This window comes from Lagenorhynchus albirostris, chromosome 1 (genome assembly GCF_949774975.1).
Source record: "Lagenorhynchus albirostris chromosome 1, mLagAlb1.1, whole genome shotgun sequence".
Lineage (NCBI taxonomy): Eukaryota > Metazoa > Chordata > Mammalia > Artiodactyla > Delphinidae > Lagenorhynchus > Lagenorhynchus albirostris.
The window spans coordinates 121,846,959-121,862,944 of record NC_083095.1 but is presented as its reverse complement, the minus strand read 5'-3'; the positions used below and the strand labels follow the sequence as shown (position 1 = coordinate 121,862,944).

The 15,986-nt window shown below is 36.7% G+C and overlaps 1 protein-coding gene across 4 annotated transcripts in view; it reads right to left on the bottom strand.

The window, feature by feature from the left end:
• The window catches only part of USP3 (ubiquitin specific peptidase 3), a 214,584-nt gene that overhangs the window by 58,338 nt on the left and 140,260 nt on the right, over positions 1 to 15,986 (bottom strand). For all 4 annotated transcript variants that reach the window (XM_060151443.1, XM_060151427.1, XM_060151435.1 and 1 more), the window contains 2 exons: positions 9,109 to 9,169; positions 5,408 to 5,539 (listed from right to left, as the gene is read on the bottom strand). In XM_060151443.1, coding sequence (XP_060007426.1) covers positions 5,408 to 5,436 — 29 coding nt within the window. In that variant the 5' untranslated portion in view covers positions 5,437 to 5,539; positions 9,109 to 9,169. The remainder of the gene's footprint in view (positions 1 to 5,407; positions 5,540 to 9,108; positions 9,170 to 15,986) is intronic.

Here is a 15,986-nt window from a genome sequence, read left to right as displayed (position 1 = left end):
TCTAATAGTTATACCAACAATTTATTCTGTCTTATTGCAATGGATAGAACTGCCAAAGCAATGTTTAATAATAGTGACGATGATGTAAATGATGATAGGAAGTATTTGTCTTGTTTCTGATGTTAATGGAAATAGCTTTAGTATTTCATCAATTTGCATATGTTGTTTGCTTTCTTTGGGGGGAACTATCATATTTTAATAGTTTCCTTTTATTTCAATGTTATTAGTTTTTTAAAAATCAGAAATGGCTTATTTATAAATGTATTTTTGCTTCTAATGATACAATCATCTGGGATTCCCTTTAAAATGAATATGTTGGCAGACTAGTGAAATTAACTCAGTAATTATATAATTTTTCTTTTTGGCACATTTTACTGGGTTAGATTTGCTGTAAGTTATACTTATTTACAACTATTTTAGTTAGTGAAATTGACTTATTTTCTTTTTGGAGTTTCTATCAGATTTTTGTCTTAAGGTTTTTAAAGTTTCATAATATTAATATACTCAATGTTAAATTTTAAGTGTGAGGCTACACTGTCTGATATAGTAGCTACCAGTACATGTGGCAATTTAAACATAATCATTAAAATAAAATAAAACATTCAGTTCCTCAGTCCCACTAGCCACTTTTAATTGCTCAACTGCTACCATATTATATGGTGCAGGTGTCACACTCAAAACAAAGAAAATCTCTCTCTCTTTCTCAGCTTTAAAATTCTAAAGCTTTTTCCATTCCTGTTGTAAGTGCTATTGAAGCCACCCGAGTCATAAGTCTCCACATCATATTCTTGAAGCACTAAGGAAATATTCCCAGACCAAATCATTCTTCACCCACGTGAAACAAGAAGCAATCATCATACAAACGAACCTGAATTTTTTACGCAACAGTAAAGGAACAAGTCCTTTAATCTACTGGCTATAAGGCAATCTTTATACAGTAAGTCACGTATAATACTAATACCAAAGAAACAAAATCAAAAAACTTTAACGCAAAAAGTACCCCTCTCAAGAAAGGGCAATGGCAAATCGATCACTAAGTTTTAAATTCCTTTTCATTCCCTTGTATAATAGATAACATCATAATATGACACCTAGAGTAAACTTTGACCTCCAGCTTTATTATAAATGACAGATATAGTTACAGAAAACAAAAAACAAAACAAAAAAAGCTGGTATTCCAGTGACTTCATCTATTTCAAACCAAGAAAAGTTAAATCCAAAGAACTCTTTTAGAAAGCAAGCTTATTTTTAAATTCTCTTTTATTCAATTCTAATGCGCGGCCATCAACTAAGCCAATTTTGGAAAATTAGAATACTTGCAGAGAAAACTCATTTCCTTTGTTAAAAGCAGAAAAGTACCAGCTTATTAAGAAGCAGCCTTTTGTTTTCAGACCACGTGCTAAAAAGTTTCTTTTTAATAAAACTTCAAAATACTGTTTTTAAATCAACAAAATTCTTCCTGTTCTCTAATCTTTACAACACTGAAAATTTGTGCCCCAAAAGTTTATAAGGATAGTCAACAAAAGATCTTCCCCTTTTTAATTTTTAATCACAACTGCCTTTGAAAATGATTCAGCATCCATTTAAACCCACAAATAAAAGCTTTATTTTTTAGTTTTAATTAAAACTGCTATTTATTATAGGTGTTTAAAATCTAAAATACAAGTCTTTCTTCTAGACAAATGAATTGACTCACATTTCATAATATTTCTTTGTTTGAATGAGTGCTTTAAAACACTACTCTACCAGGAAGGAAAAATTCTAGTAATTTAGTTTTAATACTCCGTTCATACTTTTGAATTCTCAGAAATTCAGCTATTGTTGATAAGTTGACAAGACTATGTCAGATGTCAAAAGTTATATGTTCAGTATTTTAAATCTATTAACTCCAAATGTCTATCTACATAATAAGTCAAAGAAAAGTTCCTAATTTTAGGGCTTCCCTGGTGGCGCAGTGGCTGAGAGTCTGCCTGCCGATGCAGAGGACATGGGTTTGTTCCCTGGTCCGGGAAGATCCCACGTGCCACGGGGCGGCTGGGGCCGTGAGCCATGGCCGCTGAGCCTGCGCGTCCGGAGCCTGTGCTCCGCAACGAGAGAGGCCACAACAGTGAGAGGCCCGCGTACCGCAAAAATAATAATAAAAAAAAAAAGTTCCTAATTTTAATCTTTGTTTCTTCTCAATCAATTTTACTCTTTTTTTTGATACAATAATGTATACCACATACAATTCCATTTGTATTAACTGGGGGAGGGAATTTGGGGTAGGAGGAAAGGAAATATTACTGAACACACACACAATAATCTGAACACCTGCCCTTGTGTGAAAATCTTAAGATTTTCATTTTTATTAAAATCTTCATTTGTCTCCTAAAGGAGTGGGTTTGTGTCAAACCAAAATGATTCTCTCCCTCTTTTGAAATAATGACCCGTTTTATGTTCTGCTTGGTTAATATGTGCTCCTGGACGCCCAGTTTATATCAGAAGTGAAAGGACCTGCTCTGCAAGGGTGTCCCTCTCGGGAGGTAAATGGAATAGCTCACATAGGCTGTGATTTGAGTCTTTTTCAGGAAAAGGGTTCTGCAGCTCTTCAGTCCTCCAAAAGTATCAGGAGGGCACAATAGTATAGATTTGGTGTAACCGTCCCCATTTTTGGAAAATAGTTAACAAAATTCAGTCTTTCAAACATCTACTGCTTACTCGGCACCAGACACTGAGTACTGTGGACAATACAAAGATCTGACATATGGTTCCTGCAGTCCCCAAGGACATTTACAAATAACTAACATGCAGCAGGAAATTATAAGTATCCCAAGGACTGTGAGTTTAGGGGAGATTACATCCAGCTACAATTGGAGTTACTTGGGGGAGGAGGGGAGTGCTCAATGATAACCTCATAAAGGATATGCAAAGACAGGACAAAGGCAGGGACTCTTGGAAAAGGGAAAGTAAGGATAGAAAAACTGTAAGCCTCGGAGCATGTTTCAACTTCTTCAGAGGACAGAGCACATGGAAAAGCCGCCTTAACATTAGCTATAGTCAAAATAGTTTGACTACAAGCATAATAATTAATAATCAAATAGGTTAAACCTAATACACCTCTAAAGTAAACCAATTAGTGTAACCACAAGAAATTTATATACAAGGAAAATTTACAAACTGAAGTGAAATTACTGAGGTGCACTGGAAAATAACACACACACATACACCACATACAGAAGAAGAAATCCTTTTTTGTTTCTTAATCATAGTGAGGTGTGGGGAAAATGTTAATTTAAACCACAGCTTCATCAGCTTACTACTAGCACAGTTTCCTTTTAGGCTGTCAGTATAATGCTACAGGATGATTCCCTGGCATTTTGTCCTAAACCCACAAATGAGATGGTTATGTGACCAGCTGCAGCTCCCTTCCTGCATTTCAGAAGCTCTCGGAGTCCACACACTTGCGGCTCTGTATAACTTCACACAAAAGACTGGCAACTGGCCAAGAAACCCCTGCCACGGTGTATATTCCCCCAAGGTCCAAGATCTGCCATTTAATTCCAATTCAGCCGTGAAATGACTTGTACTTTAGCATACTATACCAAAATAAAGCAAATTAAATTCCAGTCCTAGTTAATAAAGGTATTCCTCTAAAATGCAATATACAAAGACATTAAAGTATATAGTCTATATTTTTAAAGAGACCTACGAATATAATTCCACTCCATTAGGAAAATTCCAAGATAATTCTTTAAATTTCCTCAAAGAGTTACTATTTCCTCATAATCTTACCAACAGTGAGAAAACCCACTGCACACAGAGATTTAATTGTATTTCCAAATTTCCCCATTAAATATTTCATGCACATTGCTAACTAAAAATCAAGAAGAATGAACATTTTCAACATCTGGTGCATACAGGTTGACATGACTTGCAATGATGACTGTGAGACAGATACCTCAAGAATGATCTTAATTCCTGCTGTTTAAAGAGAAATACTTACAACCTTACAGAAACACATGGTTCTGTCAATTAGATAGCTGTGTCATTCTAGTATATAAGTGTCCTCAGGGAAAGGGGGGGAAACTAATGAAAACACTTTAACAGCTTGGCTAATACTTAATTTTTGTAGGAAGGGGTGTTTTATGCGAGCAAATAATAATAAACTCAGCACTAGGCTCAGAAAATCTTCCCAAGATTTTCACTTTTACTGATGTCTTCATGTACCTCTAGCTTGTCTCTCTTCCATGTCCGGACATCTTCCACACAAAGGATCACTGAAATACTAGTGATCTACAGGACTAAACCTTACAATGTTTTATTCAATAGCCACAGTGTAATAATGTTAAACCTGTAAAAATGTAAACTTGGTAGGCCACTGACCTTTTTTTCTTCCTTTTGATGGGACACCTTTCTACAATACAATAAGCAGCTAAGGACAATGTAGAAAGGATTAGCACACAACTTCAGTAGAAAGTGTGAATCAAAAGCAATATTTGGACTTTAAATCCCCATCCCTGCCCACTATTGCCTTCATGTAACATTCGAGGGCTATATGGCAAAAACAAAAACAAAAATAAAAGGGCTCCTTTAAATGGCTTTTTTTTTCCTTTCAATGTCAGAAACCTTTTGAATTCAGTAAAATGATTAAAACCATAAAGAATTATTCATAATTTACTAGTCAAGGAAAGAAATTTGCTTCACGCCAAAGTTAAAACTGTAAAATACACTGACTCTGAGCATACCGAATGGATATGGATTGTTAAACATCACTTGTAACCTGAATAACCTGTTCAAAGTAGTCAGAAAAATTCTTACTTTATTGTCGTTTACATGAAACAGACATGTATAGTATATTACAAAGAGAGAACAGGGCCTCCAATACCCTTTTAAAGGATGTGACACTTAAAAAAAAATTAGCTTGAAAGGCTACACACAAAATTCTTGATGTTTATCTACAGAGTAGAAGAGGAGAGTGGAACTGTGTTGGGACAGGGGAGACTGTCAAAATAATTTTTTAAACAAAGAAGTTAAAGATTATATAACAAAACCTTAACTGGACAGTAGGAATGTGGGTTTTTATCATATTATAATAATATTATCATATTATTCTTCAATTAAAAACAAAAAAGAAAAGGAATTATAATGAACAACAACAAATACTTTTCATTTCCCTGAAGCTTAGAGGGATGGAAAAGAAGAGGAGACCTAGAGGTTGAAAGGGCAATTTAAATTTACATCTGAATGAATAAGGACAAGCATTCCTTATAGCCCCCAGTCCTCTGCGAATTCCAACAGGACTAAAAGGCAGTAATGGCAGTCCCCACTGGCTTAGAGACTGGGGGGAGGGGAAAGAGTGAGGAAGACGAGAAAACGCCTGCACACACATAGTAAACGAATGGCATTTTCAGATAATATTAATACTTACCAGTATGTACTGTAGCTACTGCAATCCATACACACTGTGTGCTGAGCTTTTTCTTGCTTTTCGGATTTCTTATGGTTGGTTAAGGGTATTTGTGCATCTTCATAATGTTTTTTTGCATGGCCATTCACATACCTTACAAAAATCAAATGAAAATGTATTTTCATCTAAATATTGCTTGGGAAGTTAAAGTAGCAGGAGATGATAATAAAATTAGATGGTTATCAAATCAGAATAAGAAAGAATTCCTTCTAATAAAGAGCATTCAATCCTGTAAGAGCATTCATCACTTAGTGATTTATTAAGCTGAGTACTTAAAATATGCTTTTTTGCAATCAAATACAGTCAACTTATTATTGTACACAAGACTAGGACCAGGCAAGGAAAGGTGTTATCTATGCAAACCAGTTTCAATACCATTGAGATTATCACTTATCAACTCCTTTGCTGATAATTTTGCTATATAGCCTTTTTCTTTTTTTTAAGTTTTCTTAGGCTGCTAACTCCCAACTCAGCTATTATCAAAGACAAGCTTTGCAAACTAAATTACTCAATCACTGCCCACAGGGCCATAGGCTCTGCTTAGGTTGCTGCTTAATATAAAACATGAGAGTCAGATATGGAAACAGGATAATCTCCCATCTCTTTCTCATCAATATGGCTTCATATTTTTCATTTGAATGCCTGAATAATCACTCCACTAATATGGAAATAGGTTTGTTTAAAAGAAATCCAAACAAAACAGAAATTATCTTAAGCTTATATAAACTGTAATTTCTTACTACATGGGCAAAGATAATCAAAGGCTGACTACAGTCAGAAAAATTTTCTAACACTTTCCAACTCAGATTTAATAAATCATTTTATCACAAAAAGCAAAATGAAACTGACATAAGGGTTCATCTACACCTTCACCTAAATACTGTACAACGCCATAACTGACCACTACTTGAAGACCCTCATAAAACAAAAACGTCCCAGTTCCTAGAAAGCTGCCAATTTATAGAAGGTAAGGCCTAATTGTAAACTCAGAACAGTCAAAACAAATGTCGGTTAAATAGTGCCAAAGTAAATCTTCTCAGAGAGTTAAGGTGACATTTTTGTCATGATGTGCCTTAACTGTACAAGGAGCAACACTTACCTTGGGGAAAGTAGGATAGTTTGTGATAAGTAAGGAGGATCAACTCCAAGCCTGGCCTCTCTACCCCAGGAAACCTGGAAGCATCAGAGGCACTACTAACCTCAACTCAGAGTTTGATCACGTTTTCCCCCCTTTTTTTCACTGTAATAAACATAACCAAGACTTGTGTGTAGGGTCTTCTGTTCACAAAAGTGGACTAACCTGAATTTTTAATTCCATTGTATATATGGCTGAGTTAAAATAAAAATAATGATTAAGAGTATAAACTCAGGGCTTCCCTGGTGGCACAGTGGTTAAGAGTCTGCCTGCCGATGCAGGGGACACGGGTTCGTGCCCCGGTCCGGGAAGATCCCACATGCCGTGGAGCGGCTGGGCCCGTGAGCCATGGCCGCTGAGGCTGCGCATCCGGAGCCTGTGCTCCGCAATGGAAGAGGCCACAACAATGAGAGGCCCGTGTACCGCCAAAAAAAAAAAAAAAAAAAAGGTATAAACTCAAAAATTAGACAGCCTGGGTTTTAGCAGGCGTTATCACATAATGGCCTGGTAAGCTTGGGTGAGTTACTTAATCTCTCTACTTCTGTTTTCTCATCGATAAAACAGAGATAATAGTACTTATATCTCCTGGGTTGTTAGGTGATTAAATAATCCATGGCTCAGAATGCATGAATGAATGAATAGTACATATAGTTCCTTTAGCCACCATACTGTAGCCTCCAAATGTACTAGATATTTCCATGGTTACTGTAATAAATGTCAGTGATAAAGTAAGAAGTGTATTACTGCTAACATTAAGATTAGCAATGTTTTGGCTAATATTCAAATACATGTCAGAAGTTAACAGTCATGTATAAACTACCACATAAAAATAAATATTTCCCTCATCTAGTTTTAGATTTTAACCAATTTGGTCTAAAACGGAAAAGTGTCCATATACATGTCACAGATTTTTTAACAACAATCACAAAAAATAGGAAAAATAAAAGGGATGGTGTCATGAAGACCAATACAATATATAACTCAAATATACTACTGATAAAGTACATTTCCTAGTTTGAAAGAATATTCCGTTTAAGACTCCCCTAAAGACAAGTGGTCTAAATTACTGAGAAAATCGTCATTCTTGGCAATCAACACCCAGGATTACATGGCAAAAGAAAATTAGCCAATCAGCTATGTAAAATGAAGATCCAAATGCAGGTTACTCTCATTATCTGTGTAATCTACTTAATTATATTTCTCTGAAACCATGTCAGATTTCCAAATTTAAGATTGCTTACAATTGGAAACATACTACCTACAGAGCCTAGAAAATTTTCAATTTATTTTTCCAATACCTACTTAGAGAACTGTTTGTTGCTTGCTGTTAAGAACACTAATGTCTCCACTTTTTGAGAGTATGTCAGGTCTTTTTGTTGACATATGACCTTCCAGATTTAGGCTGTAAAGCACTATGAGACGACTGGAGGATAGAACTATATAAATTTTATTGCATTATAATTCTCACCTCTCAAAATCTAGGAGAGGAATCTGTCTCTTCAAGTGCAGAATTTAAGTGCTTCTACTTTTCTTCTTTTTTAAAAAAAATGTTATCTGTACAAAGTATTTTCAGGTTCCCCAAATCCTAGAGATTTCAAAACCACAATAACCACAATTAAGATATGCAGTTAACATTTTCCAAAAGTACTCTTAAGTGTACATGGAAAAATAGACTCAATTCCAGGACTGAAAATGTGAAAAATCAAAAGTTAACTGAACAAAGATGCTCTCTTCATGCAATGAGGGTTTACGAGTAACGATGGGGAAACTGTCCAAATAAATACAATATAGATTTCAGCCTGTGTGACTCAGTATGATTTCCCACCTCCTTGCTGCTAAGCTACTAACTTCTGAAGTAAATTCAAAGCAGATTTTCTAAGCTAAAAGAGCCACAGAAATAAATGTGCTACTACCAGACACACAAAGTTTGATATTTATTTGAGTTTGTGCTAGAAGAAAGAGTTACTAAAGTATTTAAGTAACATCATTTTGAAGCCAAGAACTGGGAGGAAATGCTCAGGCTTGAACTGGGTTTGCGAGTGTTAAGTTCCTAGAATGCAAAAATGTCTTAACGGAACAATGATATATTTGGTACATCTTAGCATAAATAATGAACTCCACAGTGAGACCATTTTTGAGGGAATTCCTTTATCTGTTTTGTTTTCAGAAGAATGATGTGATATCTGGGATTTGATTCAAAAGTCAATAAAGGTAGGGAAGAGTAGGTAACAGGTGAAACAAAATTGGCCACATGTCAATCAAATATTACTAGTAGATTGTCTTGATCATCAAATTAATTCTTCTGAGTATCAATATAAAGGGGTTTTCCCCCCTAGATTTTCCTCAGTTCCATCACTGAACAAAGGGATTCTATTAGGAGAGGGAAGAAGCCCTACAGAGAATTACGTACACGCTATAATTAAACAACGGTGCTCAATAAATCCAAATCAATAAAACTTTGACATAAAGTTTAAAGGTAAACTGAAAAAAGCAAGTTGGGTAGTGAAGTAATAAGCATGTCACCTACCTTCCACAGTGGACACTTGAACAAGTCAAACAGACCCAGGGGCTTTTGTTGGACCGGCACACTAATAAAAAGAAAAATACACAATATGCCAATTGTATCACGTTATTTCCCAGTTTCTCCCCTAATCTGTAATACCACATCCTGTGATTAAGTTACAAATTCCATGGCTGCCTAGGTGTACTGAAATCACAAATCCTTGCTTTGTGAGTGCATTTACACAAAACGGCTGCCTAATTAACGTTATACTGAAAGAATCTAAACGCATGTCCACAACAACTGCTCATATTAATTGCGGGCTCAACTCAAATAGTTTAACCACAGGTTAAACACTTTTCTCCTTTATTACTTATTCCTTTTTTTTTTTTTTCAACAGTCTCTGACAAGTTAAGGACAGTCTATTTTCTCATCAAAAGCATTTTTAAGGGAATTCCCTGGCAGTCCAGTGGTTAAGACTCCACGTTCCCAATGCAGGGGGCACGGGTTCCATCCCTGGTTGGGGAACTAAGATCCCACGTGCCGCATGGCGCAGCCAAAAAATAAATAAAAAGACAAAACATTAAAAAAAAAAAAAGATTTTATAACAACCATTTTTAAGTCTAATTTTTAAATCACATGTCTTTACGATACAGATCATATTATACTAGTATAAATGACAACTCTTTTAGTTTACTTAGTGAGAGGCATAACCTAAGGATACAATTCGGAAGACTAAGCCCAGTTCTTCCCAAATTAATGTCTCAAATGCATTAAATATAATTCTAAATATGATAACTGCATGTAGTTCTTGCTGAGGGTATAATCAGGACATTAATTACTTTAGTTTGAGTAATATGGGGACGCGGCAGGCAAAAAGGGGTATGAAAACTTCTCAAATACTGATTACAATCTTGCTTGCTGTTTACTTATTCAATTTTAAGCCCAATAAACATAACAATGATTTTAAAAGGGAAGGGATATAAAAATCACCTGGAACAAGCTTTTTCAAAACACATATGTTCTACTCAGGCAGAGACATCTACACTGGGGTGGGTACAGAAGGACAAAAGAACATGTCTATTTTGACAAAAGCAACTTCCCAGGTGACTCCCTAGTACAACCACTTGAGAACCACTAGTCAGCCTCCTAGGGGCCATGAGAGGGGCACCGCAGCACATCCACACACTCAGGATTATAATAAGTCCACTGCCTGGCACACAGTATATGCTCAATGAACAGTTGTTGAAACAAAGTTTATATTTCTTAGTTTAAGACACCAAGCTCTTCCAAGATCTGATCCCTACTATGTTATATTGGTCCTGTCTAATCATACATCACAATCGGCCTTTCTCATTGTTAAGAAAAATTAGCCAAAACTGGAAATAAAGTGAATCAAGAACTATAAGCCCTTTCAATGTATAATAAAACACATTGTATCATGAATATCCCAAAGATATTTCATTATAATACCATTTGTCTGACCTGCTGTTTACTATTGATTAGGACCCAAATTCTATGAAGTTACAAGTGAACTTGTAGATTTTTATTTGGTAGAGATAATATCTGTCTGGCAGACTCCAAGGTCTATGGTTTTACTACCCTGCAGGACGTTAATGGGTTTTATATCTAGCCTAGCAATTTACTTCAACATTCATTCTTCAGTGTCTGCATTCACTCAATTCCTCAAATGCTCTTGGAATCAGCTTTACCATCCTGCTGGTTCCCTTATTAATGAGTTAAATAAATCTTTGACATACATTCATTCTACATTTGGGAGGGGAGGAGAAGGCAAGGAAGAATAGGAGAGTACAGTGATATACTGCCCAAGGGCCTCTGCCTTTCTGCTCAGCACAGGGCTCTAACTATTTTTGAATGAGAAAACTTTCAGTGGTAAAAATTCCCTTCCAGTTAGCCAAGGGCCTTACCTTTCCTTAGGGCATTACAATAACTGCTAGGGCCACCCTGAAGGCATTTTAGTTTTTTACTCAGTTGGGTCCAATTTTATTATATGTGCATGTAAGTCACATGACAAAGGCGAATAAGAAGAACGCCAAACTGCTAACAGCAATTATTTTAGGCAAGTACATGAGAAGACTATTGTAAGGGGAAACTGTTGGCTTTTTATTTGTACACCCCTGTGGTATTTGATTTGTATCAACAAAAATATGACATTTTTATACTTTGAAAAGAAAGTCCTATAGAGTATATTTTTAAAGGGAAAAATAAATTAGAACACAGTTTACTTGAAACAGATATTCCTGGTCTGCGATATAACTTGAAGGATTAAAAAACTACAAATATTATATAGTTTTATTCCTCCAGCAAACCTTTTTCTTTTAGTAAATACTAAGAAACACTGTACTCAATCTGGAAGAAGTTTAATATTAACCTGAAATAAGTAATTATGTTATAATAGTAAGTTTAGGCCCAAGTTTTTAGTCATTTACAGGTTTTTGTTTTTTGTGTAATTATGGGAAGATTTCCCCCCCCTCCTTTGAATGAGGGGAAAAAAAAAAATCTAGAACAAAATCACTGTTACTTTGGTGTGTTTCCTACCAAACGTTCATTTTTCCCCCGATGGCTGTAAAGTGTGTGTATGGAGAAAAAGTACATACAATTTTGTGATCTAATTTTTCCACTATCAGTATATTAAATGTGTTCCTTCATGTTACTGAATTAGAACAGTGTACTCTAAATCTAGTCTTATAAAATCTCAATTACCTCATAAAGTTTTATCAGTTTTTTAATTTCTTAATTTCAGATTTTCAAAAAGATACCCTAAGCCTGAGGGGAAGAAATGGGGAATAACTGCCTAATAGGTACAGGGTTTATTTTGGGGTGATGAAATGTCTTGGAACAAGATAGAGGTGGTAGTTGCAGATGTACTAAATGCACTGAATTGAATTATTCACTTTAAAATGGTTAATTTGGGGAATTCCTTGGCAGTCCAGTGGTTGGGACTCGGTGCTTTCACTGCCAAGAGCCCAGGTTCGATCCCTGGTTGGGGAACTAAAGATCCCACAAGCCGCATGGCATGTACATAAATAAATAAATAAGTAAATAATATTATGTTATGTGAATTATACCTTGATTAAATAAATAGGTGCTTAAGACAGGGATGAGGAGAAAGAATAAAAGGAAATAAAATAGTATTGACTTTCAAAAACATCGGAAAGAAGTGACTGTGCCTTTTACTAAATCTCAAAAAAGACCTCACTTTCTAAGTTAAGAAATCAAATTTCTTTTATCACGAATATTTACAATAAGAAAGATAAGACTTAACGAACGTGTGATAAGACAGTTGGTCTTGGCTATTTAAATGACAGTACTCTCTGAGGGCTTAATAGTTTCACACCAGAAGAACATTTGAAGGCTAGGAAACTCCAGAGAAAAGGGTATTATGGGGCATTCTGAAGCCATTTATTATACTGCTTTGGGGAATATTCACTCTGTGTATATATACCTTATCCAAATTATAAACCTTCAAAGTACCCAAGACAATTAGAAAATAGAAGGAAAAATACTGGCTTTAAATTAAACTCTCAATTATTGCTACAAATAGAACAGGTCATAGCATGAGTAAAAGAATACCTGCAGTAATCTTAAATTCATTTATTTTAATCACGTTAAGGGGACACACTTTATTATAAAAGGTAGTCTCAGTTTACAGACAGATGGGTTTCAAGTTTATCTGTAGGATGAATACATTTCCCATGGAAGCTGCATTAGAGGTTTGCAGGCTATTTTATAAAACTGTACAAAAAGCATAACAAAACGGATAGACTATATCATGTGCGTGCATGTGTGTGTGTATAAAATAATACCATACACAGTCAATAAAAATGTTTTTAAGCTATAAATATACTATCTATTCAGCAGAACATAAAAATATTAAAATGAAGGGGTTTTATTTTTTAAATCTTAAATGCCGGTACTTGAGAGAAAGAGGTTAATAAGGTTGGAAACTTGTAGGAGTTCAAAAAGATAAGTCTGAAAACTTATAAGGGCTCTTTTTATTATGCCTAATTACACTTCAAGGTGACATCATGGCAGGGAAGGCATGCAGTATATTTCTCACACTGTTACACTTGGCCGCAGCAGGGTCACTGGATGTCATAAACAGAAGTCTGCTCCTCTTTCACTCAGATTATGAAATTTCCTCAAAGTTACTCTCCTCCAGCAATCTGTCCCATACGCTTAGATTCTTCCAACCCCGAGCTCGGGTTTCCTCTCACAGCTCCTGGGCATCTCAGCCTGGGGGGCTGGTACTATCCAGCTCCCTTCACTCTCCTCCTGCTGCTGTAGCCTCAGAACTCTCCTCTGGCCCTGTCCTTACCCTCAGCCACGAGCTCTGCAAGTTGGCAGCAGCACCCCTTTGCGGGGAGTGGAGAATGTCGATCCTCTCCTAAGCTAGGGCCATTTCCCACAAGATAGAAGCTCTGACACAGGTTGGGCAAGGGAGACAGGTGAAGTAGGCCCAGCCTCTAAAACATGCTCGCATTCATGTCTTCTTCCTAAAGCCCCCAAAAGCCTTAACCCTCCTGGAAACTAGGAAGGGACAACTGATGGAGCACAAAGGCAGAGGGAAGGCATCCAACTGATCTACAAACCAAAGTGGTTTTACTCCCTGCTACTCCCATGCAGGAAAGAACAGTCTGCTCCTTTACCAAGAGACAAAAAGGGCAGAAAACTAGGGAGTTCTAGGGGACTTCCCTGGTGGCGCAGTGGTTAAGAATCCACCTGCCAATGCAGGGAACACAGGTTCAAGCCCTGGTCCGGGAAGATCCCACATGCTGCGGAGCAACTAAGCCCGTGAGCCACAACTACTGAAGCCCGCGCGCCTAGAGCCCGTGCTCTGCAACACGTGAAGCCACCGCAATGAGAAGCCCGGGCACCGCAACTAAGAGTAGCCCCCACTCGCCACAACTACAGAAAGCCCACGTGCAGCAACAAAGACCCAGTACAGCCAAAAATAAATAAATAAAATAAATGGAAAAAAAAAAAGAAAACTAGGGAGTTCTGGGCTTAAAGGGGCCTATTTACACACGAATATCTAGGTTGTGTTCAGAAGGCAAAATGGTATCCACAGCGAATATAAATTTCTTCCCACTGATCTTCAATAGCCTTATTATTCACTACATAGAACCTAATAAGATAGAATACATTTGGTATTCAAGGCCCATCAACAATTCTCCTTAAGTTCTAAATTTTTTATAAAACACCATGCACTAGTGCTTACGATACAACTTGGTCACTGTCTCTACAGGCAAAATAGTTCAAGCACTCAGCACTGACAGGCAAGCCATTTATAGCGCATCCATTATTCAATAGTTGCTTCAACTGGCAGAGAGGCTCTTGAGCTTCTTAAGAATTCAGAAAGGTGAGGATCCAATGACTAGGATTCTAGTCCTGGCCCTATCATTACTAGCTATAGAACTGAGAACATCACTACTATTCTGAGTCTATGTCTTCACTGTAGAATAAAAACTAGGTGATGAGCATGTCCCCTCTAATTATAAAATTATTCAAAGAACACAAAGCAAAAAATAGATTAAATAATCATATAATTCCCTATAGATAAAATTCTTCCAACTCCACTCTCCTAATTTTCTTAACAAAGAGATTAATTATTAGTGTAGTATAATTTTCTAAATCAACAACCTTCAGCTTTTTTTTCCTGCTCCCACAACTCTTGAGAGGCAAACACATTCCCAGCACATTGCCTGTCAGCAACAGCAGCTCACTGCAACAGCGAGGTCAGAAAGTGTGTGGAATCGCTGTTCAAAACCATGGTACAGCGGCTTCCCTAGTGGCGCAGTGGTTAAGAATCCTCCTGCCAATGCAGGGGACAGAGGTTCAAGCCCTGGTCCGGGAAGATCCCACATGCCGCAGAGCACCTAAGCCCGTGCGCCACAACTACTGAGCCTGCACTCTGGGGCCCACGAGCCACAGCTACCGAAGCCCGTGCACCTAGAGTCCGTGCTCCACAACAAGAGAAGCCACTGCAGTGGGAAGCCCACGCGCCGCAACGAAGGGTAACCCTGCTCGCCGCAACTAGAGAAAGCCCATGTGCAGCAACAAAGACCCAACACAGCCAAAAATAAAATAAATTTATTTAAAAAAAAAACACTGTAGACAAACATGCTGCTCTAATAGTAAAACTCAGAATACCACCCCCTACCAACAACACACAGTTTTTAAAGTGCCACACTAAAAAACCAGCAACCCATAAGAAAATACTCATAACGTGTTTTTTTCAAGGAGCAAGTTCTTTATTTAATATTTATCTAGTCCATACCATGTGCCAAGCACTATTGCACTTTATTGTGCCACTTTATAAATATCACTTCATTTAATCCTCTACAGTCCAATGAGGTGTGTACCATTATTGGCCTGTTTTATAGATAAGGAAGCTGAGGCACAGAGAAGTTATATACCTTGCTAAGTTAGTTAAGTGACAGCACTGGAACTCAAACTCAGTATTTGAAGGTACGGACTGTTGCAGAGCAAGTCCAGAAGGTTGTCATTTTTGCTTTAGAAAGATTATGTACTATGTGTTTCTGTGTATACGTTATATACCTGTATATAAACTGCTTGAGGTCTAGAAGGGTACATAGCAACTGTTAACCGTCATGTAAAAAGAATGGGATGGGGGATTAGAGCCACATGGACCTACTTTCAACTATACTGCTTGAATTTTTTCAGAAAGCGTTACTTCTTTTATAACAAAAATAAAGTTTAAATGTCTTAAATTTAAAGATACTGGTATTATAAAGTCCTAATGAAATAAACTTATTCTAAATTATTAAGCGTAAGTGGTAAGTGAAACCAAAATCCTAGATTACAACTCTACGGGTGTGTAAACATATGATCAATGAAAAATATTTGCAGCTGTTATTCAA